Source organism: Leptosomus discolor, chromosome 1 (assembly GCF_034619465.1).
Source record: "Leptosomus discolor isolate bLepDis1 chromosome 1, bLepDis1.hap2, whole genome shotgun sequence".
Taxonomy (NCBI): Eukaryota; Metazoa; Chordata; class Aves; order Leptosomiformes; family Leptosomidae; genus Leptosomus; species Leptosomus discolor.
This window is the reverse complement of record NC_141391.1, coordinates 98,809,399-98,836,091: the sequence shown is the minus strand read 5'-3', so window position 1 is coordinate 98,836,091 and position 26,693 is coordinate 98,809,399. Positions and strand designations below refer to the sequence as shown.

The window sequence follows — 26,693 nt, the reverse complement described above, 5'->3', positions numbered from 1 at the left end:
ACCATAAACGTTGCTTTAGCATTAGACCAGCTATCTGATTCAAGTAGCACTAACACTGTGTTACGGGTACAGGGTTTTTCCCATGACTAAAATGGAAATACTCTTTGAAATTGGTATATTTTCTTCCACACCACACTCATCCCCACCCCAAAGCCCCAACCTCGACCTACTTTACCAATGGTGTTAGATACAAGACCTAAAGAAGACAAAAAAACAAGACAATTATTGTTTTGCCCATTTGTGTCTTTACATTTCAGTCTTTACCAGCTGACCACAAGTGCATTCCACCTCACTGTGAACAAGGTCTTCATCTGTAATTTCCAGACTGGAAAGAAGTGACATGGTATGGCTGAAAGGGTTTTGTAAATCACCAGTGCCATTAATATTTAGGATTTCCCTGCTTTGGTTAAGATGTATTATGATGCTCCTCTCAAATCTCAATCCTGCTGCATGAAACACACAGTGCAAGGGGTGCTAAATTTATAGTGAGATTTTTTTTTTCGTTTTTCTTTTTTTTAAGACAGTGCAAGGTCTAGAGACAGCGTGAGAATCTCAGGGTTAGGGTGCTGCAGGCTGCTATGCCAATTTTAGCTTACATTTCATTGTATAAACATTTTCCTATCTCTGTTTGGTATCCAGCAAACAATCCTATTAGAAATTTTCCAAACATCTGTGCGTTTTTGTCTCTAAGTACTGTCCATTTCAAAACTTTTCAAAGTATAAATTAGTAGCTATACATCTGTTGCTGTTGCTCTGTTTGAACCTGTTGCTGTCCTGACTGCTGTGGCGTTGGCTGCGCCTGGGGCTGCAACACATTAGTCTGAGGCACCGACCTCCATGTCAGAGGATGCTGTTCTGTTATCTGGTTCCCTAGAGGAGCAATGGAGTTCACCAAGGTGGTCAGGTTTATAAAATGGGCCACGGACTGAGGATTGGCTGCCTCCGGCTGCGGCTGGATCTGAATGTCATTTTGGCGGTTGTGCAGCATGGCGGAACCGCTGACGGTGTCAAACGTCACGGTGAGAATCGAGTTGTCCAGCTGTAACTGGCGTTCAGGTGCAGTCAGGTGGCCCACGGCCACTGGCTGGAGGTTTGTGAACTGGGTTCCAGCTGACGTCGTAATGGGGGTAACAGTGATATTTGTCAGCCCGACAGAACTGGAAGGGGCTGTGACATTCGGGTCGCCAAGGGTCACCACCACCTGAGGAAAACCAGAAAAGTAACCTCAACCTTCTATCTCGCAGCTGACTACCAAATACCAAGCACCAACAAAGACCACCTGAGTGCTGATGGGCTCACGTGTTGCTACTGCCAGCAAGAGAAGTCACACACGCAGAGGGGAACACAGAAAGCTTGGAAAGTAACAACTTCCACATATAGAAATAAGAGGGTGATGGGAGGGAGGCACAGGCAACATTCAAAACCAGCAGCCGAATTACCTTTCACGCTTTCAGTCACAGCTTCAGCCAGTCAGTGGTATCTGGCAAACAAGATGGTAACACTAAAGGAAATGAAAAAACCACGAGGAGCTTACTGGTCCAGCTCCTCAGTTTCTATTTATCTTTGTGTTACCACAATTTATCAAATGAGTCCCCTAAATGGTCCAATCACTCTTTTGGGTTTGCTATTACGAAAAAAGAATTGTTACCGCTCTAAGCAATGCCTGCTACCCATCACCCGACTAGTGGAGCTCACCTGCTGGATGCTCTGTACAGCTGAATTAGTCTTATCTCCAACATTCCCTGTGAATTCACCTTCCTTCTCTGTGTATTCACTGAAGGCAGGGTCCTCAGGCACTTGAGCTTCCTCCTCCTCACCTGACTTTTGTTTTCGTTTCTGGCCACGTTTAAGCGCTTTCATATGCTGCTTCCCTTCTGGTAATTCTCCCTGTTCCAAGGCTAATTCCGGCTGGAGCAACACATTTCCAAACAAAACATCAAGTCATTTTGCTTAGTGAAGACCCAAGTAAGAGACTATCACCTAAAGCTGGTTTAGGGTCGATTCTCAAGTGAAGAAACAAACTTTCACAAAAACCTCATTTCAGGAAATGAGACCTCACCCCGCAACTACCTCCGTTTTACCAGCACCCGTGTTATGTAACAACACAGATCAACAGCTCACATCTGCTTACACACGTTAAGCTGGGGCCGACTCTCTAAAAAAGCACGATCCTTGGCCATCAGCCTACGCCCAGCTATGATACGTACCAAAAAAATAACGTCCCCATCTCACCCTCCAGTAGGCCTGGAACCTAGCTGCCACCAGAATTCTGCAATGGCAAATTTACCTGAACAATCCCAATTGAGGAGGCGTCAATGGTAGTCATCTCTGGCAGCTGCTCTATATCACCAATCCTCACGGAAAGAATCTGTGGACAAAGAGGTATCAGCCGGCGAACCGCAGCAGTGCATACCACAGTCAAACAATACTGCATTGCTCTACTAAATCCTGTCACGAGGCAAAAATGACGTAATCTAACATTTTACACATATCATTTAACACGAGGGATGTAACCATGGCTTTTTGAAAATAACCTTATGGCATATCCTCTTTTCTTTCTTGATGAAAACCAGCAAAGTTTAAAGACAACAATAGAAGAATATGTTTATTTCCATATTCTAGACAGAACACAACCCACTGGGAAGTGATGAATTCTGTAGAAAACAATGCGTTGGAAAAAAAATTTATTATTTTAGCATTTCTATTTATAAACCTATCAACTGTGTCTATGCTGTAATTTTCAGCTAAATCAACACATCTCAACTTATCAAAGAAGAGAGACAAATTGCCCTCTGGATTGCAGATATGTAGCTGTATTTTTTATCCAAAAATCAATAAACAAAGATTTTTGTTGATTTCCTTCCCAGTCACGATGATAAAAAATAGGGATAGTTCAAGGCAAAGCAATACTAATGATAAATTGGTAGTAAAAAAAAGTCTCAAAGGGAACGACTCAAAAAGTCGACCTAAACAAGAAATCCTGAGGAGAAACACAAAAGCTATTCTGAAATTTAGAACACAGAAAAAACCCCACTGGGGTCAGACAAACATCCCTCTCATCCAGATACTGTCCAGTCAGCATTCACCTTTAATACTAAGAATAATTTTGTGTCATCAGCAGATGCTGCTATCACCTCTTTAGTCATCACTTCTTTCAGATTACTTCTGAATACAGAGAGCACAATGGGGAAAAAGAATCAATTATACTCCCTAATGGATGAAGCCAAAACATGAAAAAAAATACATTTAAGCTGAGGCAGAAAAAGAGATTTAAAATAATCAGAAAAACTTCATTTTCAGGGACTGACAATCAGATATGTTTACTACTGAAACACAACATAATGAAAGGGCTGATTCAGTTAAGTGCATGCTGAACAGACACTACCTAAAATTGGACCCAAAAGGACAGAAAAAAGAGAAAAAAAAAAAAAAAAAAAGGTAATTCCTTTCAAGTCACTAAAGGCCATAAACTCTCTTAAAAATAAAAAAGTAAAAAAAAAACCAAAACCAAAAACAAAGCACCCCACAATCTACCTGCCAACCTCACTCACCTCCGGATGTTTACGCCTCATATGGCGACTCATGGACGCTCTGGTAGAAACCTTTGTCCCACACAGTTGACAGCTCTGGGCTTCCACCTTATCGTGAGTAAGCTGGATGTGCTTCTGCAGCATGTAATCAGTGACATATTTCTTATCACAGACTGAACATGTCCACTGTTTTCCTACTGGTGGCAGACGGAAGGAAACGCTGTTAGCAACAGCCCCCAAAGATGAATATTGTACTGTCAGCACCTCCACAAGGAGCAATTCTATGTTGGTAACTTGAGGTGTGACACTAATTCCAAGACTGGCAAGTCTAAAGCAAGCCTAGGAACAAAATGAAACTTTGGATACTGCTTTTTAGAGTGTTTACCTGTATGAATCAACTTATGAGTCTCCATTGTATTTCTCTCGCTAAACGTCTTGCCACAGAGCTCACACATGAAATCTTTGATTCCTGCATGAAGAACACATTTAGCATCAGAGTGAAAACGGTCTGAGGTATCTGGGACAATTCCGAGTCTTATATTACTAAAACAAGTAGAAAAAGCCTAACTTCACTAGCTATTTTTATCTAAGCCATGCCACTGTATCTGGCAGAAAATGAATCCAACAGGAATTAATGCAGGAGGTAAAAATTTGGTTTGGGAAATAAGAACCCGAAGACTAACTTAAAACAAAACCAACACTCTAGATCTACCATAGATCAAAACCACCTCTCTTAAAAAAGGAAAACATGAAACCAACCAAACTATGTATCTGAATTGTGTAACAGGTGGCCTTGGCTGACAAGAGGACAAAATCTCCTTTTTCAAAAAGCAGAATATGGATTTTTTTTAATTAGTATTCCTCCTACTCTCTGGCTGGTCTAGGTAAGAGTTCTCTCAGGAAGTATGTAACTGATTCAGTGTAATTTTTGTACATCTTTAGAGACCTCACCCGTGTGTCTTTTGTAATGCTTCAGCATGTTGACTTTCTGTGCAAATTTTCGGTGACATTCCTTGCATTCATATTCTTTAATCCCTTTGTGAAGTTTCATGTGGTGACGAAGTGCATGTTTTGTCTTCATTCCTGTGAGAGAAAAAGCACAGCATGACAATTAGTCCATTGCACCCACCTTCAGAGAAGAACTCAGGATGATCATGTTGTTAGCCAAGAGCTCTAAGATTACATCTGCTGTGTGTAATCCACAATTGCATATTTTTATTTGTTTAAGTAGCAGTGCACATTGTCATTGTTATTTTAATTCCAGGCAAAAGCTCTGGAAAACATCTGAGAAACCGCTGAGGACGAAGCAAAACAGCAGGGACAAGCAAAGACAAAACATCATTAGAGATGTCAGACTTACTGCCTTCCACTAAAATACTAGTTCAGATTTGTTCAAGTTATATACGCAAACAATTCAAAAAGTCAAAGCAACTTTGACTCTCAAGGCTCTTACAGAGAGAAATTACTCTATTTCTTAAGCCTGAAAACATTCTAGAATGAAAAAATTAACTTGTATTCACTTTTGTGTTGCAAATGCATTGGAACTCAGTCAGGCAAGCACTCCTTAATCTAACAAAAGTAAATTTTATTAAAATCAGTTTTGTCTTACAGGCCATGAAACGAGATCGTATAAAACTAGGGGTAGTTTATGTATCCATAAGGCTTCTGATTAATAATTTCTACCTCTCAGAAATGCAGGATTTACAGCACTCTGAGGATCTTCCCAATATTCTAAGAATGGAAGTAGCTTTAACTCAGATATTCACCTGCTATTAGGTATCACAATTAATGGAAAACAAGGCATTAGACATACCTTTGCCACATTCTGCACACAAGTATTCTCGGATATTATCATGGACTCGCATATGTTCTTTTAACATGTCTTTTCTAGCAAATGATTTGCCACATTGCTCACAAGCATGACTTTTTACACCTTAAAAATAAATTTAAAAGACAACATAAACAAAAAAAAATGTTAATGAAAAATGTGCATCTCCTAAAAACTGACTAAACTGGTGAATTAGAGGGCAGCAGTCCACCTGTACTGTCAACCACCTCTTTCATGCATATTGTGGCACAAACTAATTAGAAGACTTTGGAGAAAGAGAAAAGCTGGCTTTTTGTGTGAGATCTGGGGAAAAATAATAATAAAAAAAAAAGATAAAGCCTGAGGTAGGAAAATACTGAATAGCATGAAATAATAATGAGCTGTTAAAAATGATTTTGCAATAGCAGTTTTCAGCCTGTGTAATGGTGAGAGGGTGGCATGGATAAGAACCCAAGGAAGAACAGCATACAGAATTAACATTTTTAGCAGCTGAATCCTGCATCATATTAACTAGGAATCTGGATTGTGTGCCTAGACCAAATATCTTCATTAATACGATCTGCTTTAGAAAACTGGTCTATCCTAAAAGCATAAATATAACATTTATCTTATTGTAACTCACAGTAAAACCCACAACTTATTTTCTCCTGAAAAAAATAAGGCAGGCACTGCCAACAAATTTTTTTTTAACATTGATAATAATAACGAAACACAACATTTTTACCTGTATGTATAAGCTTATGCCTTTCCAGATTCCCTATACTGTTAAAAATCCTTCCACAGATTTCACATGGATGGATGTATCTGAAACCAGAGAGACCAAAAACTGTCATTCTTTTCCTGAGATAGAGGTGGTTTTCAGGCATCACTGTCAGCAACTATATTTCATTTGTAGTACTAATTACTATAAAAGTCTCCTTGAAACATAAATGCATTTTTAAAATGAGCCTTAAGAAACCCCTAAGTACACTGCAAGCTTGGCGCAGTCTGGCATTGCTCAAATCACAGTTTTTCAAAAATATTTACCAAAGTCATAGATTTACACTTTATAAAGCCCAAAGTGGGAGACTGTTGACTAATCACCTGTATGAAGGGAATCATTAGTGATATATATATATGTATATATATATATAAAGCTTCTGACAAACGTTTTAACACTCATTATACAGTTTCAGATATTTTAGTACAGCCCAATTCTCTTAAAAGCATCAGCACTGTAACTTCAAAAAAATAGCTCCTTTTATCAGTCCAACACGTCATCTTACTTCTGCACGTTAGGATCAGGCAGGTTCTCCCGATGAATGACCATGTGTGCGTGGTAAGTTGCCTTCAAGGCAAAACGTCGATTACAAATGCTACAGCCATAGCCCTTCTCCTTGTGCACGTCCATTATGTGCTTCAGGTACTCCTTCCCTCTGCCAAAAGTCAACTGTGGAATGAACCAATAGTGAATGAAAGGGGAAAAAAAGTCTTTGGGAACAGTAATGAACTAGCAACACATCACCAGGATCTAGAGTCAGAGCTAGTAGAGATAAATATCCTATGTATTACTAGATGAAAAATCTGTGAAAGTTGGATTTAGGCCTGAGCCTCTTTGGTCATTACGAGCACATTGCTACAGGACATCAGTGACCTCATTTGGAAAACTAGCTTGAGATGGTATCTCTGCTTCTTACACGGCACAACTACAGGACCTCCAACTATTTGTGCACTGAGGAACAGCCTTGAAGAGAACCATGTTTAACCTCCACTAGCTGTCAAAGCAAGGATGCCACAGATGGAGAAAGTGTCTTTTGGGCTCTAGGGGTAAGCTCTAGCTGCATAGTAGGCTTTGGCACTGGCTCCGGAGGAGTCGGAATTTCTAGGCACTGCAGGGCAGTGATTCCAGCTCAGCTCTTCAAAGTGCTACATCCATGACAGACAGGCGCTCCACTACTTAGCTCCCTGGACTAAGTAACCCTGCATATGCATATACGCTCCAACATATCAGGGCAAAGTGCCATAGTGATGTGATCTTTTCCCACCAATTTTGGAACTAGTCATGGTCTTTTTGACAGCACTGCACAGCTTGGTGAATGTGTACTTTGGGATGAGGAAAAAAATAGAGATCTTCTTAAGAGCTCCGAAGAGATTCTATGTCACTCAGATTCATTCATATGTTGTTCTCCCTTAGGAACGTGTGTATTTTCAGGCAAAAAGAGCTTCCCCACCTCATCACAGGTAACACTCATTTTCCACAGCTGTTGCCTTACGCAACTGTTAACTTCACAAACACCTGCACAAGCACTAAACCCCCAGCTTCCAAAAAGAGCCTTCTAATTTGAATGGCACAATTGTCCTCATTTGGAAGCATACAATTTTATACAGCTTATGTACCCATTAAGGGCCAGGTGTCAAAATGACCACATTGAAAGCATGCACGTGATTAACTGCTGTGATACCACATCTTCCTATGCTTACTGACTAAGCTTAAAATCAGTTTGCACTTAAAATCTGTTTGCAGTAAGAACAGAAAACTAAAAACTGAACTATTATTATCTCCACGTCTTTAAAATGAAGATAAGCTCAGCGCTTTCAACCACATTAACTGCAGACTGTGAAATAAGCTCTGATTTCCAGGGGCCAAGTCAGCGGCTTAACTACCAAAATTCCCCTGTACCTATGCCAGCTGGGACAGTTTTGCTCTTCTCACTGATTGCTGTTGCATCCCACCCGCCCCAGTACAGCGTTCTCCCCTGGTACGGGCACGGAATCAACATGGGCCTTCAGGATGCCATTCTTCCCCGTTACTTTTTTACAAAACGGCAAAAGCCAAGCAGTAAGAGGTTTAAAAAGTCTTCCCCTCTCAGCTGACAACTCAGTAAAGTAGTTCCAGCAGTACTTCCAATGCCGTTCCGTCAGTAATAGAGTAGGCCAAGAATAAGCAGTCACGCTGAACAGAAGCAGCAGTCTTAATCCTCCAAACTGGATATCCACTAGAGGACCACCTCATCTCAGAAAAATGAATCAGTTTGTGGACTGTATCCTTCAGAAATGTTGTAACTATTTTAATTTGCACATAATTAAAACCAAAAAGATCTGAATGTTCCTTTGTTGCTTCTTCCTCCAGTTTGGCTTGCTTGCTTCCTTGCAGATGGGTAAGCATATGTATGTGTATTTCTCTTTTTCAGTGTTCAGCATTCAGCTTGCAGAAGACCACCTAAAGTCTTACGGAATAGCATCACTTCATAGATTAGAACTAACAAGCACTGCAGAAGACAGCATACCTGTGGACTGGCCTCTTTGTGAACCCTTAATGTTATTTAAAATTCGGAACGATTTACAGACGTCTCCACTCCCTCCCCCCATCCCGAAACAAGTTAATTTGAAAGTATTTAAAGCTACCTGGCACCTTTTGCAGCTATACTTGTGAGGCTCAGAATCTGCACTTTCATCCGAGTTGTCATCGTTTTCCTCTGATGAGATTCCAATTTTACCAATGAACTCTTCTCTCTGGTGATCATCCATTAATGCTATGTCCTGTGTAGGGTGGGAAAGAACATTCTGTTTTAATAAGTTAAACTTCTATTTCAAAAGGTAACACCTAGTTGGCTCTGGTTGCCATGCGGACTGCTTTGCATTAACAATTGCTGGAACATTATTTATTTCAAATATCCTCCTGCTCCATTCAATCCACGTAAACAAGGTTCCTCTCTCCACAACTAAATAAGGAACAACTGTTTATCCAAACAAATAATACTCAATTTTTTGTATAAAAGGAACTTTCATGTAAACAGAGACTCAACTGGTACAGCATTACACCCATAAAAGCATCTTTATAAGCATCACTGAGTGATACAATTCCCTTACAATTCAGCATTAACCTAGTTACATCAAAATAGTCTGATTAAGCACTATTAATAGGGTGGGGTTTTTTTGCAATTTGGAACATTTTGATAAAACCAGGTAAGGGACTCAGTACACAGGTAGTTATGCTGGCATATACAAGACAATCACAGTCACTGGCAGGGAAAGGGCAGGAACAGTTAGCTCTCTTGTTTGTTTTTTCCCCAACCAAACTACAACTGGAACAACACGTCTGTCTGCAGCCTCCCTGTTAAGTTATTCTCCTCACTTTAAACTGAGCAATCTCTGTGATTCACCCAAGGTCACAGAGGTGTTTTTCCCACAGCGTTCAGAACAGTGTTCCGCAGCGGCGGCTGAAATAACTTCAGATACGATAGTCCACATACTCTGGGGCAATCCAGATGTGGAAACGGAGCCATGGGCAGATCAGAGCACAGCTCATGCCAGGCTGCTGTAGAAGCATCGCTGCACAGGGCACATGATCACTGTTGTGTTGCCACTATGAATACGGCCACATAACAGTCTCAGTATTGATATGTTTCTGTGTCTGCTGAGTAACATGCTTCTAACAAATTATTAACACAATACCTTAAAATGGACATGAATATGATCTCTCAACACATCCACTCTGAAAAATTTACGTCCACAGATTTCACAAGTATATTTCTTGTCTCCGTGTGTTAAAAGGTGCTTGTTCATATTGCTCCTACATGAAAACACCTAAAAGAAAAGAAGAAAGGAAGGAAGGGTTCTTGTATCATGTCCAGTAGGGTTACAGTTCTTTGCAAGTTATCCAATGGAGAGCACAGCACATATTTACTGTCCTGTTTTATTCATTCTGGCCAGAAACATGCAGGAGCTCCTGTTATCCAGCCAGCAGGCTACCTCAGAAACTGCTGGCACAGCAAAGTACAGGTGTACAGTTTGAAGGAACTGCCTGAAATTGGCCATTCATCAGAGGTGGACTTCCAAAAAAAGCTGCAGCAGAATTACATAGGGTACATTTAGAAATATTTAGATAGTGTCTTTTGAATCACGAATGATCCACCTATCTATAAAAAGACGCGTCCACAAAATCTACCTTCACTGACATGTAACATATCCAAAGCATCAAAACCAAAGGTCTACACACCAACTTAAGAGTTGCTTGAGTACATCTTGCACCATGAATCATTAAACTTTTATAAAATCACTAGTTAAACCCACAGTCCTTGTACCTGTGGTAACGGCAACTTAAGATCATAAGCATTAAACACCCAAATGCAATAGTGACACGACTACACCATGAATTCACTTTGATTTCTAACAGAAAATGATTCCCAACGCACACAACTCCAGCTGTTTACGTCCCGGCAGAAAAACTTCACCTTAAATAACACAAGCCATGAGATTTCACTGACAGACACAGTGGCCATGTTACACACTACATGTCCTGAAAAAACACCTAGTCTGAACTTAGTTTTATTCTTTTCTTTGTCCTAACAGCTCCCACCACCCATGGCAACAGTGGGCTTGAAGCTAAGGCAGTTTAAAGCCTTGGCTGGGTGACAGGGCTCACTGGTAACTAACTACTTGCCTGTCCGAGTTGTGAGGTAATCTGACTTGGCACGTACCTCAGTGCAAGCCGTTTACCTCAGCCTTCTGGCAGGCAGTGTGCCTACTCAGGCAGCTGCTACTGTGGTTTAATACATGGGTGGTAACTTGTTATGCCACAGTAACTCGTTTGGAGGTGCTGGGTTGAGGCACACCGTACCCCTGGAGTGTCCTTGGAGCTACAATGCAGTTTCACACGGCACACGCTGGCAAAGTCGCCTACCTTCCCGCACACAGGGCATCCCGAAGGCTCCTTCTTGTAGCGAACCATGTTTTCCGTGCTATGCTCAAAGTCTTCTCTTTTCACACGCCTCACCCCTTAACAGAACAGTCCCCATCAAAAAAACAAAGCAAAAAAAATAAACCATGCTTTTCCACTCCAATCTGCATGCCCTTTCAGGTGAATACTGTAAAGAAGAGTGAAACACTGGGAAGAGCCTCAATGCAGAACGTAATTGCTAACAAAAGGATAATTTCTAAATTAAAACAGTGTCTTGAGAATATAAAAGCAGTCTGCCAAAGCGGTGTATTATGGCTTATTGTAGAGTTTTTGAAAAGAGACATTTACTGTTAACACCTGGTAACAGGCAGATCTAGTAGGCCTTGGCACTTCAATTACGTATCTGGCCCAGAAATTACCCCTCACAGTCTCTAGGGAGAGAGGGAACCACCCAGCACCATCTTCAATGCTCAATGAGGATTTCAGATCTCTTTCTCTGCTACTTTCAGGAGGGAAGAGGGCTGCTGCTGTTCTGTGACAGCTAAACATGAGACACCTTGCCGCTGCCATTCAATCCCTTGTCCTCTAGTTCGTGACACAAAGGTCTCAATCACAACAGCAGCCACTGGCGGTCAGCTATGCCCAAAGCACCAAATTATACAATCTGGCTGCTTTTTTTAAGTCACTTTTGGTTTTATCATCTAGATTGCTAGAGGCATTTTAATACACATTTCAGCAATCTATCATCACCCAAGTTTTTCCAGAGTCTTTGAGTACCTATAACATCCTTAGATGTTAAGAGATTTTGAACAGTCAACTCTTATAATCTTATTCTGATATATTCTCAAGGTTTTTAAAGATAACATCACACAGCATTCCATCTGTACTACATATATATATACAGTAGTCACTTGCAGTTGTACATTGAAAGTTAATTCTCTGCCTTAAAATTTTCAAGTTACCACACTTCTAAAAAACCCCCGCAATAGAATTCAAAAAAAGAAAAAAATAAAATTAAAATCAGCTAGTCTAAACTACTGCATAATAAGGCAAGCAACTTTCACATGACTGTTAGTAGCACTGGATCCAATCACATGAGGCTGAAAAAAAAAAAAAGGTAGGTGCATCTCCTAGAAAGTTTTTCATAGAATTAGACAACTGCTTTCTGGGACCCATTACTATTATTTTTAATAAATGTCACATTTTGCTGAGACCTGCTACTCCAGATCAGGTAAGTGACAAAAAAAAATGACAGCTATTATCCAGAAGAATGTAACGCACAATAATTGATAATAATTAATCAACCTAATAATAATTAGGTCAATCTGCCATATCCTTACCTTCCAAGTGTCGCCTTTGATGGTCTAGCATGACATCCTTTCGGTAGAACATCTTATTGCAGATTTCACATGCAAACTTCTTATCCCCATGCTTTTTCTTGTGTTTTGAAAGATTACTGTTTGTAGAAAAGAATCTGAAACACATCTCACACTGGAATGTCTTGTCATCTGTAAGCAAGAGAAACCATGCAGCTTTTTACAGATGAAAACAGGTTTTGTATGTTTGTGAGATAGGTAGTTCTTCTGTTAGAACTGAGTTTTAACATATAATCATTGTATGGATTGAGGAGAGGAATGTAAAAGCATTCCTCTTACTTTAAAATTTTTTTCAAAGGCAATAATATATATGATGCCAACTTGAACATGGAATCTAGCACTGTCATTTCTCACATGGACTATTTCCATTGTGGTTTAGCACATATTAAAATTATATTTGAGTGGATTCTGTTACAGTTGATTCAAGTTTTTAATGTTGGTAAAATCACTACACAAACAACAACACAGCACCACACAAACAGCTGTGTCTAAGCACCAGAATACTTCTGCCAGCACTGGCTCCTAATACCAGCCAGTTGTCCTGGTTTGAGCTAGAACAGAACCAATTCTCCATTCAGCGATTTTACTTTTCAGCTAAGTCTCTTCTAAGTGACTGCACTTTCTGATATTAACGGCATATTTTTCCAGACAGTGTTTGCTTCTAGAAGTGATAGTGCTTGATGTTTATAGCTACTACCAAGGAATGGTATGCAAAAAGGCTCTTGCTTATACTTGCTCCTAGAGAAACCAAGGTCACCGCGAAATCTTGTGCCCCATGCTGAAGTGCCGTGAGTAAAAGCATCATAATGAAGTAAAAGGGTTGCACTTGCGGGGAGGAGTGGACAGGACAGGTGACCCAAAACTGACCAACAGAGAGTTCCATTCCCTATACGTCATACTCAGTATAAAGCTCAGGGATCACAAGGGTTAAGCCCTCTTCTTCAATGGCCGGTTTCTGAGGAAGACTCTGTTCGTTCTTCTGCCTTTCATCCTGATCGGTGTGCTCCTGAATCCAGCTCCTGTATCCAGTTCCTGTCTGCTGCCGCTGAGTCCAGTCTGGGACTTCCCCAGTGCCTGCCCTGCAGCGTCAGTGGTAATGTATCACGCTCAGGGGGGGTCGGTTTGGTATTGCTTTTGTATGTATTTGTATATATTTCATTATTTCCTTACTATTATTATTATCTTTTCTTGTAGAGTTATTGTTTCATTAAAGCTGTTTTAGTTGTCTTTTCCAACCTGTAACTCACTCCCCCTTATTCTCTCTCCCTTCTGGGAGCAGAGAGGGGTTAATAGAGAGCGTCTGTCGCTCATTAGTGGCTGGCCCAGCCTCAGCCCCTGACAGAGTGATTTTCGGGCTCCACGCCATTACCCGAACAGTTCAAATTCCAGCTCGCTCTGTTGAAAGAGTATGAGATTCTTCCCTTTGAGAGTCTCGAACGGCTGGAAATCACACGAGGCGGCTCACAGCACGCCGCTGCCGAGCGCAGCACTGCATCGCGTCGTACTAGAGCCTGGTTCAGCGCTGAGCGCCGCAAGGCCGCCTCACCCGCCGCACGCGCCGCGTTACCGTTAACTCGCCCGCCGGTGTTCCCGCGCGGGCTGCCCGCGAAGGCCGCCGCCCGGCCGCGGTGCCCAGGGCCCGCCGCCGCCGCCGCCAGCCGGGCCGCGGGTCTACCTGCGCGCCTCGGGCGCCGCGCAGTGGGCTTCGTCACTAACTACACGCTCAGGTCGGCCTCGGGAATCGCACCCGCTCCCTTCACGCGTTTCCACTAGGTCATGAGGGGTTTGGATATCGTTGTTACTCTCCGAGTATCGTGTTTTTACCATCGATTTCATTATCAGTTCTCCTGAGTGTGTTGCAGGGGTGGTGTCTGATCAAACATCGGTGCGGGTAGAGGTGGTGAAATTCAACAACCTCGGCTTCTACAGCACGTGCCATTCCAGCAACAAGCGCTGCAGCTACTCAGGCCCTGCCAGCCTTTACGACACACACCACAGCTACTGAGACCCAGCGGGCGCCCACAACAAGCACTGCTGCTACTCCAGCACCCACGACGAGCACTGCCGCCACTCCAACTCCGACAACGAGCACGGCAGCTACACCAGCAGACACTATGGCCACTCCCACTTGATCTGTATTAGTACCAGTCACCCCTGTGACCAGAGGAGGCACCCAAAAAAGTCAGATTGCTCAGTGAAGGATGAGGAAGATCTGGAAGAGGGTCCTTCTCAAGAAAGGCCATCGGAAGAGAAGAAGTTGGAATCGGAGGTGAAGGATGACATTGCTGCGACTGGGAAAAAAAACACCTAAAAAGTCAGATCACCCAGTGATGGATGACAAAGATTCAGAAGAAGGTACTTCTCAAGCAAAACCATCAGACGGGAAGGAGTTAGAACTGGACGATATCGTCAAATCTTTATCTATGAAGCAGTTGCAAAATGCGAGAAAAGACTTTAGCCTCCATGAAGTTGAGCCACTTACCACCTGGTTGCTCCAATGTAGGGATAACAGGGCCAATACCATAGACTTGGACTGTAGAGAGGCCAGGCAGCTGGGAACCCTGGCAAGAAACTGAGGCATTGACAAGGTGCTTGTGAGAAAGAAAATAACTTTCAGTCTCTGGAGATGACTCGTTAGCCGTAAAGAACAGGTATCCCTTTAAGGACGATATCGAATACTGCCCAAGCAAATGGACCACTGTGGAAAAAGGTATTAAGTACCTAAGAGAATCAGCTGTGTCAGATGACTTATAGTGACAGGCAAGCAAATGTAGACCCTGATGAAATGCCGTATAAGCGACCTATGTTACAGAGGTTTGTGCAGAGTGCACCATCAATATACTCTCACTCACTGTCAACGATGATCTGGGGAAGAGATGGTGAGACACAACTGTGAATGACGTGGCTAAGGAAGTACAACAGGCCTGCGTCTCAGCTGTGGCTAAGGAAGTTGCAAAACTGTATGATAAACTGTCTAGAAGTGAGAATAGATCCTATTTTTCCTCTGAATGGACCTGTATTGGAGCCATCAGAAGACACTCTCCTACGAGACCAGCTCAAGAGGAATGGTACATGTCACAAGGTATCCTGTGGTCTCTCCTGTGTGAGTATGCAGATGACATGAATAAATGGGATGGAAAACCTACCTCTGCCCTACAGTCATGAGTACGTAAGTTACAAGGTAAAACAAATAAAAGTGAAAGTTTTTCCAGGAGGAGGGTTGCTCTGGTCTACAGTGAGCAGTTCTCTGGTTTGAGTGGATGGGTCTTGGATCCAAATGTGGGTAGGGGGAATGAAAGTGTAATCCATATAGTCCTCAGAAACACCGTAAACCCTGCAAACCATACAAACGCAGTTGTCAATAGTGGCTACTGCCCTCAAAATTAGAGGGGCCCTGACTCCAGCTAGGTGGAGGGACAACCGAGTTTATTAGACTTGTGTGGATTCAATGGCTGGCACATTAGAACCACAAAAGTATAAAGCCCTTGTAGACACCGGTATACAGCGCACCCTAATGCCATGGAATCACAGACGGACAGAATCTGTCCCTATTTCTGGAGTGACAGGGGGCTTTCAAGAGCTGACTGTGGCCGAAGTGAGCCTAACTGGGAATAAGTGGGAAAAGCACCCTATAGGGACTGGTCCAGACACCCTGTGCATCTCTGGCATAGAATTCCTCAGGAAAGGGTATTTTAAGGACCCAAAAGGGTATCGGTGGGTCTTTGGTATAGCAGCTGTAAAGACCATTGAACAGCTGACCATCTTGCCCAGACTTTCAGACGAGTCTGCCGCTGTGGGGCTAATGAGGGTTGAAGAACAACAGGTACCAACTGCTACCAAAATGGTGCATCAATGACAGTATCGTACCAACTGAGACTCCGTGATTCTCATCCGTAAGTTGTCTGTCAACTAGAGGGCCAAAGAGTGACCAGCAAGGTTCACTAACCATTTGACAGTCCCATACGGCCAGTGCAGAAGTCTAATGGAGATTAACATCAGGCTATCGTGGCCTGAATGAAGTTACACCAGCAATCACTGCTGCCATGCCGCACATGCTAGAACTTCAATATGAACTGGAGTCAAAGGCAGCTAAGTGGTATGCTACAACTGACATCGCTAATGCGTTTTTCTCTATTCCTATAGCAGCAGAGTGCAGGCCACAGTTTGCTTTCACCTGGGGAGGCGTCCAGTACACCTGGAACTGACTGCCCCAGGGGTGGAAACGCAGCCCTACCATTCACCATGGACTGATCCAGACTGCACTGGAGAAGGGTGGAGCTCCGGAACACCTGCAATACATTGACGACATCATCGTATGGGGTAACACAGCAGAAGAAGATTTTGAGAAAGGTAAGAAAATAATCCAAATTCTTTTAGATGCCAGTTTTGCTATAATATGAAGCAAGGTCAAGAGACCTGCAAAACAGATACAGTTTTTGGGAATTAAATGGCAAGATGTGTGCTGCCAGATCCCAATGGGTGTGATTAATAAAGTAACAGCCATGTCCCCACCAACTAACAAAAAGGAAACACAAGCCTTCTTAGGCACTGTGGGTTTCTGGTGAATGCATATTCCCAGTTACGGTCAGATTGTAAGACCTCTCTATGAAGTGACCCAAAAGAAAAAGTGTTTTAATTGGGGCCCTGAACAACAAGAGGCCTTTGAACAAATCAAATGAGAGATTGTACATGTAGTAGCCCTTGGGCCAGTCCAAACAGGATGGGACACTAGAAATATGCTTTATACTCCAGCTGGGGATAATGGTCCTACCTGGAGCTTGTGGCAAAAAGCACCAGGGGAGAATTCAGGTCAACCCCTAGGATTTCGGAGTTGAGGATACAAAGGCTCCGAGGCCAACTACACTCCAACAGACAAAGAGATATTGGCAGCATATGAAGGAGTCAGAGCTGCTTTGGAAGTGACTGGTACTGAAGCACAGCTCCTCCCGGTGCCACGATTGCCAGTACTGGGCTGGTAAGGGTGAGGTTCCTTCTACTCGTCATGCCACCAATGCTACACAGAGTAAACAGGTTGCATTAATCACACGGTGGGCCCGAATAGGAAATCTCAGTCCTCCAGGAATCTTAGACGTGACCACTGATTGGCCAGAAGGTAAAGACTTTGGAATGCCACCAGCAGAGGTGGTGACTTGTGCTGAAGAAGCCCCGCCATATAATCAAATACCAGATAATGAGAAGCAATATGCTCTGTTTACTGATGGATCCTGCTGTCTTGTAGGAAATCATCGGAGGTGGAAAGCTGCTGTGTGGAGTCCTACATGGTGAGTCGCAGAAGTGGCTGAGGGAGAAAGTGAATAGAGTCAATTTGCGGAGGTAAGAGCCATCCAGCTGGCCTCAGATGTTGCCAAATGAGAAACGTGGCCAGTGCTCTACCTCTACACTGACTCATGAATGGCAGCAGATGCCTTGTGGGGGTGGTTAAAACAGTGGAAGTAGAATATCTGGCGGCTCAGAGGTAAACCTATTTGAGCTGCCGCATTGTGGCAAGGCATTGCTGCCCAGCTAGAGAAACTAGTTGTAAAGGTACACCACGTAGATGCTCATGTACCTAAAACTTGGGCCACTGAGGAACACTGAAACAACCAGTGGATCAGGCTGCTAAAGTGTTCCAAACAGATTTAGACTGGGAATGTAAGGATGAACTATTTTTAGCTTGGTGGGCCCATGACAGTTCAGGTCATCAAGGAAGGGATGCAACATATAGACGGGCTTGTGATCAAGGGGTGAACATAGCTACGGACGCTCTTGCACAGGTTATCCACGACTGTGAAACATGCGCTGCAATCAAGCAAGCTAAACAGTTGAAACCCTTGTGGTATGGGGGGATGATGGCTGGAGTATAAATATGGGGAGGCCTAGCAAATTGATTATATCACACTCCCTCAAACCCACCAAACTACAGGCTTACAATGGTGGAAGCAACCACCAGATGGCTGGAAACACATCCCGTGCCCCATGCCACTTCCCAGAACACTATTCTGGGCCTTGAAAAGCAAATCTTGTGGCAACACAGCCCTCTGGAAGGAATTGAGTTGGATAATGGGGATAATTTCAAAAAACATCTTACACACAACCGGGCCAAAAAACAGGGCATCGAGTGGGTATATCATATCCCCCATCATGCACCAGCCTCTGGAAAAATTGAGCAATACAATGGACTGTTAAAGACTACCCTGAAAGCAACTGGTGGTGGAGCCTTTAAGAACTGGGACAAGCACTTAGCACAAGCCATGTGGTTAGTTAACACAGGGGATCCATCAGTCAAGCCAGTCCTGCTCAGTCAGACCTTTTACATACGACAGAAGGGGATAAAGGCCCTGTGGTGTGTGAAAGGAACGTGTTGGTGAAAACTATACGGGATTTTCCTGCTTCGGCCAAAGGCAAACCCATTCGTGGGATTGCTTTCACTCAAGAACCTGGATGTATGTGATGGGTAATCACAGAATCATTATAGCATCACAGAATGGTTTGGGCTGGGAGGGACCTTAAGGACCATCTCATTCCAACCCCCCTGCCATGGGCAGGGACACCTTCCACTAGACCAGGTTGCTCAAAGCCCCATCCACTGCCAGGGAGCGGGCAGCCACAGCTTCTCTGGGCAACCTCTTCCAGTGCCTCACCAAATCTCCCCTCTTTCAGTTTGAAATCGTTACCCCTCATCCTATCACCACACTCCCTGATCAAGAGTCCCTCCCCACCTTTCCTGCAGGCCCCTTTAAGCACTGGAAGGCCGCTGTAAGGTCTCCCCAGAGCCTTCTCTTCTCCAGGCTGAACAACCCCAACTTTCTCAGCCTGTCCTCACAGGGGGGGTGCTGTCTGTCTTGTGCTGGGGGCCTCAGAGCTGGACACAGCACACTGCAAGTGGGGTCTCATCAGAGCAGAGTAGAGGGGAAGAATGACCTCCCTTGACCTGCTGGCCACCCTTCTCTTGATGCAGCCCAGGATGCGATTGGCCTTTTGGGCTGCAAGCACACATTGCTGGCTCGTGTTCAGCTTTTCATGCACCAGCACCTCCCAGTCCTTCTACACAGGGCTGCTCTCAATCCACTAGTCCCCCAGCCTGTATTTGTGCTTGGGATTGCCCCCACCCATGCGAAGGACCTTGTACTTGGCGTTGTTGAACCTCATGAGGTTTGCAGTGAAGTAATGCTGAAGGATGGTGAAGTCCAATGTGTACCTCAATGGAATTTAACTCTAGGTGTGTGTACTCAGTTTTGAGCTGTATGATGCTAATTGCTACATAATACTAACAATGTTCAGTAAGTGCCTTTCAGGATAACATAGTGGTGATGATCAGAGCTAGCTTCAGCAAGTGGTGTCCAGCAACTTCCTCGAGGTGGACCTGCAACACATGGGCCCAGATTGTGACAAATTTCATACCATTCCTCCTGCTATGAAAGACTGCTATGATGGATGCAAACCTACAATCATGAACTATTGTGTAGAAAGATAAATCATAAACTAGTGATGGGTATGACGTAAATGGTATGGAACAAAGGGTCGAGTGTTCTGGTTTGAGCTGGAACAGAACCAATTCTCCATTCAGCGATTCTACTTTTCAGCTAAGTCTCTTCTAAGTGACTGCACTTTCTGATATTAACGGCATATTTTTCCAGACAGTGTTTGCTTCTAGAAGTGATAGTGCTTGATAGTTACTACCAAGGAATGGTATGCAGAAAGGCTCTTACTTATGCTTGCTTCTATAGGAAACCAAGGTCACTGCGAAATCTTATGTGTCATGTTCAAGTGCCGTGAGTAAAAGGCTTGCACTTGTGGGGAGGAGTGGACAGGACAGGTGACCCAAAACTGACTAAAATGTTCCGTTCCATATACATCTTATTCAGCATAAAGCTGAGGGATCACAAGGGTCAAGCCCTCTTCTTCTATGGCTGGCATCCGAAGAGGACTCTGTCTGTTCTTCTGCCTTCAATCCTGATCCGTGCGTTCCTGAATCCAGTTCCCGAATCCAGTTCCTGTCTGCTGCTGGGTCCAGTCTGGGACTTTCCCAGTGCCTGCCCTACAGCATCAGTGGTGACTTCATCAGAGGAGGTCAACATTGGGTTTGTACATATTTCTTTACTTTCTTAGTAATATCATTCTCTTTTCTTTTTACAGTTATTGTTTCATTGAAGCTGTTTTAGTTGCCTTTTCTAAAGCATATCTCTCCCCCTTATTCTCTCTCTTTCCCTTCTGGGAGGGGAGAGGGGTTAATAGAGAGCATCTGTCGTTTGTTTAGCGGCCAGCCCAGCTTCAACCCATGATAGAGACAAAATGAGCTGCTGCCCTTGAATAAACAGAATACTGACATTACTTACTGAGTTTTTATACAAGCTGTACCCTCTGAAAAGAAATGAAAAAACCTACTTCGAATGGTGCTGTGAGGGGCAATTACCTAGGTGATTCTGGACTGACAGTTATCACGGGTCCATAAAAGTAGCAAGGATGTAATTTTCTAAGCATAAGATCACTCAGCATAAGTAATACGAATAACCACACGGGATGGCTATGGGAGAAAAGGACAGACTCTAGTGATACTAAGAAAAAAACATATGAAGAGACTACTGCAAGTATCAAGAAAGCATGAGAAAGCAGAAGAAAACTGTAATCCCAGAAAACTACAAACTATCAATAGTACTGGCCCCCTTTCCAATTCCTCTATTTGAGAGAAATGAGGTGAAACTTAGTTTCAGGAAAGAAAATTAAACACAGATGGTGACAGGGTATCTGTGAACATACAAATGAAACACCAGTGAAGATATCAGACAGGTGAGCAGGAGATACTAAAAAAAAAAAACCCCAATACATAAGTGGATGTGCTGCTCTACAGATTACTGGCTACACTTTTGTTATCACAAAAAGTTTTTTTGAGGGAAGTGGGGCAGGTTGCTGGTTGTGATGATGACAAAAATTCATGCTCCTACTCCCCTTCTGTAGTTTTTATGCTGAGATGGACTTGTGGACATCCCCCCAAAATGGAAGAGAGACGCCAGAGGAAGCGGAACGGTTAGCCATTCTCACCTGTCCTGCAGTTATGGAATTCCAATGCACTCTCTATTCGAAAGGCCTTTTCACACGTGGTGCACTTGTATCTGTACTCACTGTCAACCTGAGGATTGCAAACAGTAAGTGTTTAAGCAGGGAAAAACCAAAGTCACATCACACAGAAATTCTAAATCTCAACTACTTTTCCTGTTTTCCGTCTTCCAATTTTTCTTCCTTCAACAGGACATTTAAATACACATTGATGTGAAATTCTGACACTGTATCATCCTGCCACATTCCTATATCTGAGCTCTATACAAAAAAACAAGTAGAACACGCACCTCTGTGCATGTAACAGTCTTCCTGATAACCCCTGGTCCAACACTGAATTTTTGAGAAGCAAGATCTAATCTGACTCATCCTCCTGCTCCAGAACAGACGCCAGCAATCTGAGAGCTTGGGACCTTGGTGCCAAGCAGCAATGCAAATATTCACTGATAAGGCCCCACTACAGGTATGTTTCATATTTATACGGCAGCAGCACTGAAATGCCCTCACCAGCAGGCATGCTGCTGCTGCTGTAAGCACTGCAGGCTTACATGTGTGCACAGCCCTTAATGACACAGCCTTTACCCAGAGAGTTCACACATTAAATGACACTATAGGTGGGAATAAACAAAACAGGACAAGCAAACAGGACTGGAACAATCCTATTTAGTACCATAAACTGAAGTCAGATCTCACCTCTAGATCATGCGGGTCCAGCTAACTCCAGCTTGTCTTGCTGTAACTGACGCCTGAAAACAACTTTCTACAGGAAATTCAGACACGAAAAAGGACTTGCATGCTCAAAAGTGTGTCCACACTTTGCAAATTCATCAACTGATCTAACAGGAGATGTTAGCTCTCCCTATCAGTCTTATCTCACCTATTCACACGGATATCCACTCAAATATAATTGACCCAAGCTCCCCAGCTAGCACCTGGAAGCTCACTGTACATTTTCACCTAACCTCAGAAAGAGCCCGCTAGTCATTTCCACTCACTTCGTTCCTGCTGTGCTTGTATGAAACATGCTGCTTCAAGCTCTCTTTACGGCTGAACAGCTTTGCGCATTCCTCACATTTAAATAGTTTGTCACCTGAGGGGATCAATCAAGATAAAATAAAAAAAAGAAAGTAGTCAGCGACTGATAATAATCAACTCCAGGCAAGAAAGGGGAAACCAAAGCGCAAGCAACTGCAAACAAACAGTGATGAGAAGCTTTAGTAATTCACGAGGATCCAAATAGTGATTTTTAACCTTTTCCAACAATTTTGTTCAGTTTCTCCACCCTTTTTCAGTGATTATTTTTCACAGAATCCTTAGAAGTAGGTCACGGAGCCCTGAAACTGCAGATCACAAGCTAAAAAGCACTCAGCTGACATTTACGCAGCAATGTTACCCATGTGCCTGTGAAGGTGAGGGGCGATAGATGTGTATATATTTAAAGGCAAGAACAGTTTTGGAAAAAACATCGCATCCTTGCCCGCGTTTAAAATATGTACCTAAATTCAAATTTTAAATACTCATAAAAATAAAAACGTCAACTTTCAACTATTAACTTCCCATGCTTTGGTCTGCATAACTAAGAGAGTCTCCCAGAGAGTGTTAAAAAAATAAAAAAAGAAAAACCGAGCTCTCTTAAAATTGTGTATCCCAGTATCTAAAAACAGCCTAACTCTTTTACTCAAAGGGGGAACGAGAGACAAAATCAATACGCAAGTGAGGCAAAAGCAAACCCACCATGGGAACGGATGTGCCTGCTGAGGTTGCTGCTGTTCTGGAAGATCTTACTGCAGATACTGCATTGATAGACTCGCTTGTGCTCCCCAAGTTGTTTTATCAGCTTCCGCCGTATACCATGTCTACTGGAGAGAATTAAACTTCTTTTGAGGGACATGGTGTTTTGGTGATGAGCAAACCTACTGGATTAGAGAGAGAAAAGCAGGGACTGAAAGGTATCCCACAGGTTGCGAGAAAGAGTCCCACCAGCTGGCAAAAGCTAGAGGAAGGTTATGCTCTGCTTCTGGCAGGAGGGAGGGGGCCTGGAGCTTCCTCATTGCCAAGGTGCTCTCCTGGCCACCCCCTGGAAGCGGCAGATGTCAGAGTGCGGCTCACTCCTAATGATCTCCACCCAGCACAAACGAGGAAAAAAGCAGCAGCCACCAGACAGAGATTCTCTTTGCAGGCCCCTCAGAGGACCATAAAGGATCTGTTCTGCTTATCCTCTGAAAACACGAGCGCTACTTCAGCTTAGAAAGCTCGGCAGTTTGCATGCAGAAGGCGTATATGATAAGAGGGCAGCAGGGTGCCAAGAAGCAGTACTGTTCTATTTCCCAGCACAACCACCCGCTGGAATGCACTTTTGATGGCTCTGTGTCGGCTAAGGACTTCAATATATAGCACTACCAGCTAATTTTGAAAAATCAAGTGCTTTATTATACAAAAAATAATTCAAAAAGCCAATTTTACAGAGACAAAAAGCCATAAAAGAATCAAAATTAATGTAATTATATTTAAGAGTCTCCTTGACGTTCTGTTATAATGAAGTTTTCCCCTCCCACTGCTCTAAATCTGAACTGTCACATGCACAAATCAACATGAAGTCATTCTCAAGCTAAGATGACAAGTAAGATTGAGTAATAATAATGGTTAGCATAATTTTTTTAGCAAAAATCTCTTTGCCTGTTTTATCACCAACATTCAACAGGAGTAACAGTTCACTTTGCAGCTGCAGGAGGCTTTTGGAATCACACTGAATAAAAGCAGTAACATGATGGAAAATGAAATTCTCATGGTTTATGCTCCAAAATTCCACCACCAATATCTCACCATCTGTGCACCGTCCTCCAGTGCACAAGCCACCTCTGTGGCACTCCAAGTCAGCTCTTGTAGCAGCAGCAGCACCACACAATTTTATGCTAATAAAAAAGAGCATCTGTGGGCCCAGAAGCTGAGCAGAGCTGTTACATGCTACATAATCTTAACTAAACCTAAGAGGAAATTCTGCATCCCAGAACACTTACTTTGTCACTGAATTGATGCTATTAGTGGTACTAGGCATCTTTCCTAAAACCAATTCCATAATCCTCTCTTCTGCAGCTGAAGGCAGGGCTACCTCTTCTGGTGGGACCTCAGTTACAACCTCAGCTACACGTTCCACTGCAAACAAATTGTAAAAATACAGTGTTAATGTGGGTAGCTAGAAATAAAACCTCAAATGCAGAATTTGTAATGAGATGTGGCACTGAACACATTATTTGTCAACAAATATGTCAATGACAAGGAATGGACTGCTAATGAGTAGGCAGCACTTGAAAGACAGAGAAAGTGGCTACTGAATGACAACAGTGGCTACTAAGATGTAGCCAACACATCTGATGGAGGTGTAATTTCTTACCTTTCCAGCCTATTATTAAGGGGTCAGTTATCTATGCATCATGACATTTCCCACTAGAACTTCCCTTGCAGGAAGGCAAGGCCCTGAAAAAGGCCACTTTCAAGAATAAACCTTAACGTAGAGAGGAGAAGGTATCTTCTCTCGAGAAGGAGGATGCTTTCACTCCTGTTCCTTCTCCAGAAAGCTAGGCATGTCTCTCACAGCCACTATCCTGTTTCTCTGGGCCTCTCTTATTACTAAAATCGTCACAGGGGAATGCAGGTAATCTGTGATTAAGTGCTGCAACATTTAGCGTAGGCAAGGCCCTCAGAGATAATTAATGAAGTTTGTACATTGCTTTAGTGATCTAACTAAAAACCTCCATCTTGTCTGTGTGCTACTTTTGAGGCCTTTCTGAGAAGGCATCAATACAGATGTATGAGGGGATATGTGCTTACCATTTCCTTAAGTTTTGTTTTACCTGTAGAATCTTTCTCTTCAACAATGACAACAGGTGTTTCTGCTTTTGCTGTTTTGGGCTTTCTTCCCCGCCTGGCCTTCCTCCTCGAGTCTGTACTGGCGCTGGCTGCATCACAAATCACTGGCTGATCCACAGGGGGATCCTCTGCTGCCTTCTCTGCAACAGCCTCATTTTGGCTGGTTTGGGGGGTACCTTTAGCTTGTTCCAGGTGACTCAGCAAGTGCTCTGGGTGGATGGCAAAGAACGAGAGAGTAAGGAGGAAAGAAACTTTCATGAAATACTCAAAGGGATAGAGCCAACTCAAGCCTATCTATCAGTTCAACCTTACTGAGCAGAGACTCACTTCAAATTATTTCAAAAGCAGCCACAATACCTTTCTAAACAAAAGCATACAGTCTGTTAAACACTAAAATGATTACTCATAGGGACTGAATTTTTAAAGAGATTTGTTAGATATCACTGTAGAAGGCTGTGCTCCCTGATAATGGGTATGTTTTTCCAAATGCCCAAGTTATTCAGAAGCTTAGGTCCCCTTTTAGAAAATGATTCATCAAATGGTCAGAGCTCTTAAATATTTTAAGTTCTTTTGAAAACTGCATAAAATAGCTGCAAATGAAATGCAGGAAGAAAAAAAGGATTTAATCACCTTTATTAAATCTTTGCCATAAATATCAGACAGACAATATCACTAAGTATAAGCCGGCATCACTGACCTCACACACTGCTAATGCAGTTTCCCATCCTTGATATTCCTAACATTGCATGTCAACTTCTAGACAACAGTTTTATTTCTTCTAGAACAACATCACAGTTGTTCTCCCAGAGACTGACCACTGCCATATCCAAAATATCACTGTTTTACTCTCCCTGATACCCTTTTTCTTAAAGGAACACAAAAATTTAAACCTTTATCTTACTGCATCATGGATAGGGTATGGCTTCACAGTGCCCTGCTCTGGAAGAGCAGGGTTCTCCTGATGCTTCTCAGTACCCTCTCATGAATTTCTAGCACTTCTTACCTGTCAGCAGCTGAGGCTCCTGGAAAGCAGATGAACACACCTTACATGTCCACTGGCTGCACTCTGCTTCTGCAGCTCCACTGCCTTCTGGAGCGTTCACTAAATCGCGAGAAGAAAGACTGAAAAGCTTTGAAAATTGGAGGGCAGTAAATCCCTGTAGCTTTGCTCATCTTGCAATAACTCCTCGAGTATCACAAGTTATGATTTAAGCAGTAAGAGGCCCACGGGAACAGCTGGGACCACTTCAGGATTTTCCAAATATGAACACTTGAAACATCAGAACAGATGAGAATTCAGAACAGAAACTAAATGATGCCAGAAGAGAATATCAGTGCTCTTGTAAAGTCTTGAGGGTCCCTTTATCACCTTCAAAAGA

At 43.0% G+C, this 26,693-nt stretch overlaps 1 protein-coding gene across 1 annotated transcript in view; it reads right to left on the bottom strand.

Moving 5' to 3' along the window:
- Positions 1–208: 208 nt before the first annotated feature.
- The window catches only part of PRDM15 (PR/SET domain 15), a 45,843-nt gene continuing 19,358 nt past the window's right edge, over positions 209–26,693 (bottom strand). Inside the window, exons 7-25 of the mRNA XM_086477648.1 lie at positions 26,318–26,416; positions 25,299–25,523; positions 24,465–24,600; positions 23,182–23,363; positions 22,443–22,537; positions 21,433–21,520; positions 12,358–12,525; positions 11,021–11,115; positions 9,793–9,924; positions 8,743–8,877; positions 6,624–6,787; positions 6,083–6,162; positions 5,344–5,463; positions 4,482–4,613; positions 3,916–3,999; positions 3,552–3,727; positions 2,288–2,368; positions 1,696–1,908; positions 209–1,201 (exon numbers count right to left, since the gene is read on the bottom strand). Of these exons, the coding sequence (XP_086333774.1) occupies positions 725–1,201; positions 1,696–1,908; positions 2,288–2,368; positions 3,552–3,727; positions 3,916–3,999; positions 4,482–4,613; positions 5,344–5,463; positions 6,083–6,162; positions 6,624–6,787; positions 8,743–8,877; positions 9,793–9,924; positions 11,021–11,115; positions 12,358–12,525; positions 21,433–21,520; positions 22,443–22,537; positions 23,182–23,363; positions 24,465–24,600; positions 25,299–25,523; positions 26,318–26,416 (2,882 nt within the window). The 3' untranslated portion in view covers positions 209–724. The remainder of the gene's footprint in view (positions 1,202–1,695; positions 1,909–2,287; positions 2,369–3,551; positions 3,728–3,915; positions 4,000–4,481; positions 4,614–5,343; positions 5,464–6,082; positions 6,163–6,623; positions 6,788–8,742; positions 8,878–9,792; positions 9,925–11,020; positions 11,116–12,357; positions 12,526–21,432; positions 21,521–22,442; positions 22,538–23,181; positions 23,364–24,464; positions 24,601–25,298; positions 25,524–26,317; positions 26,417–26,693) is intronic.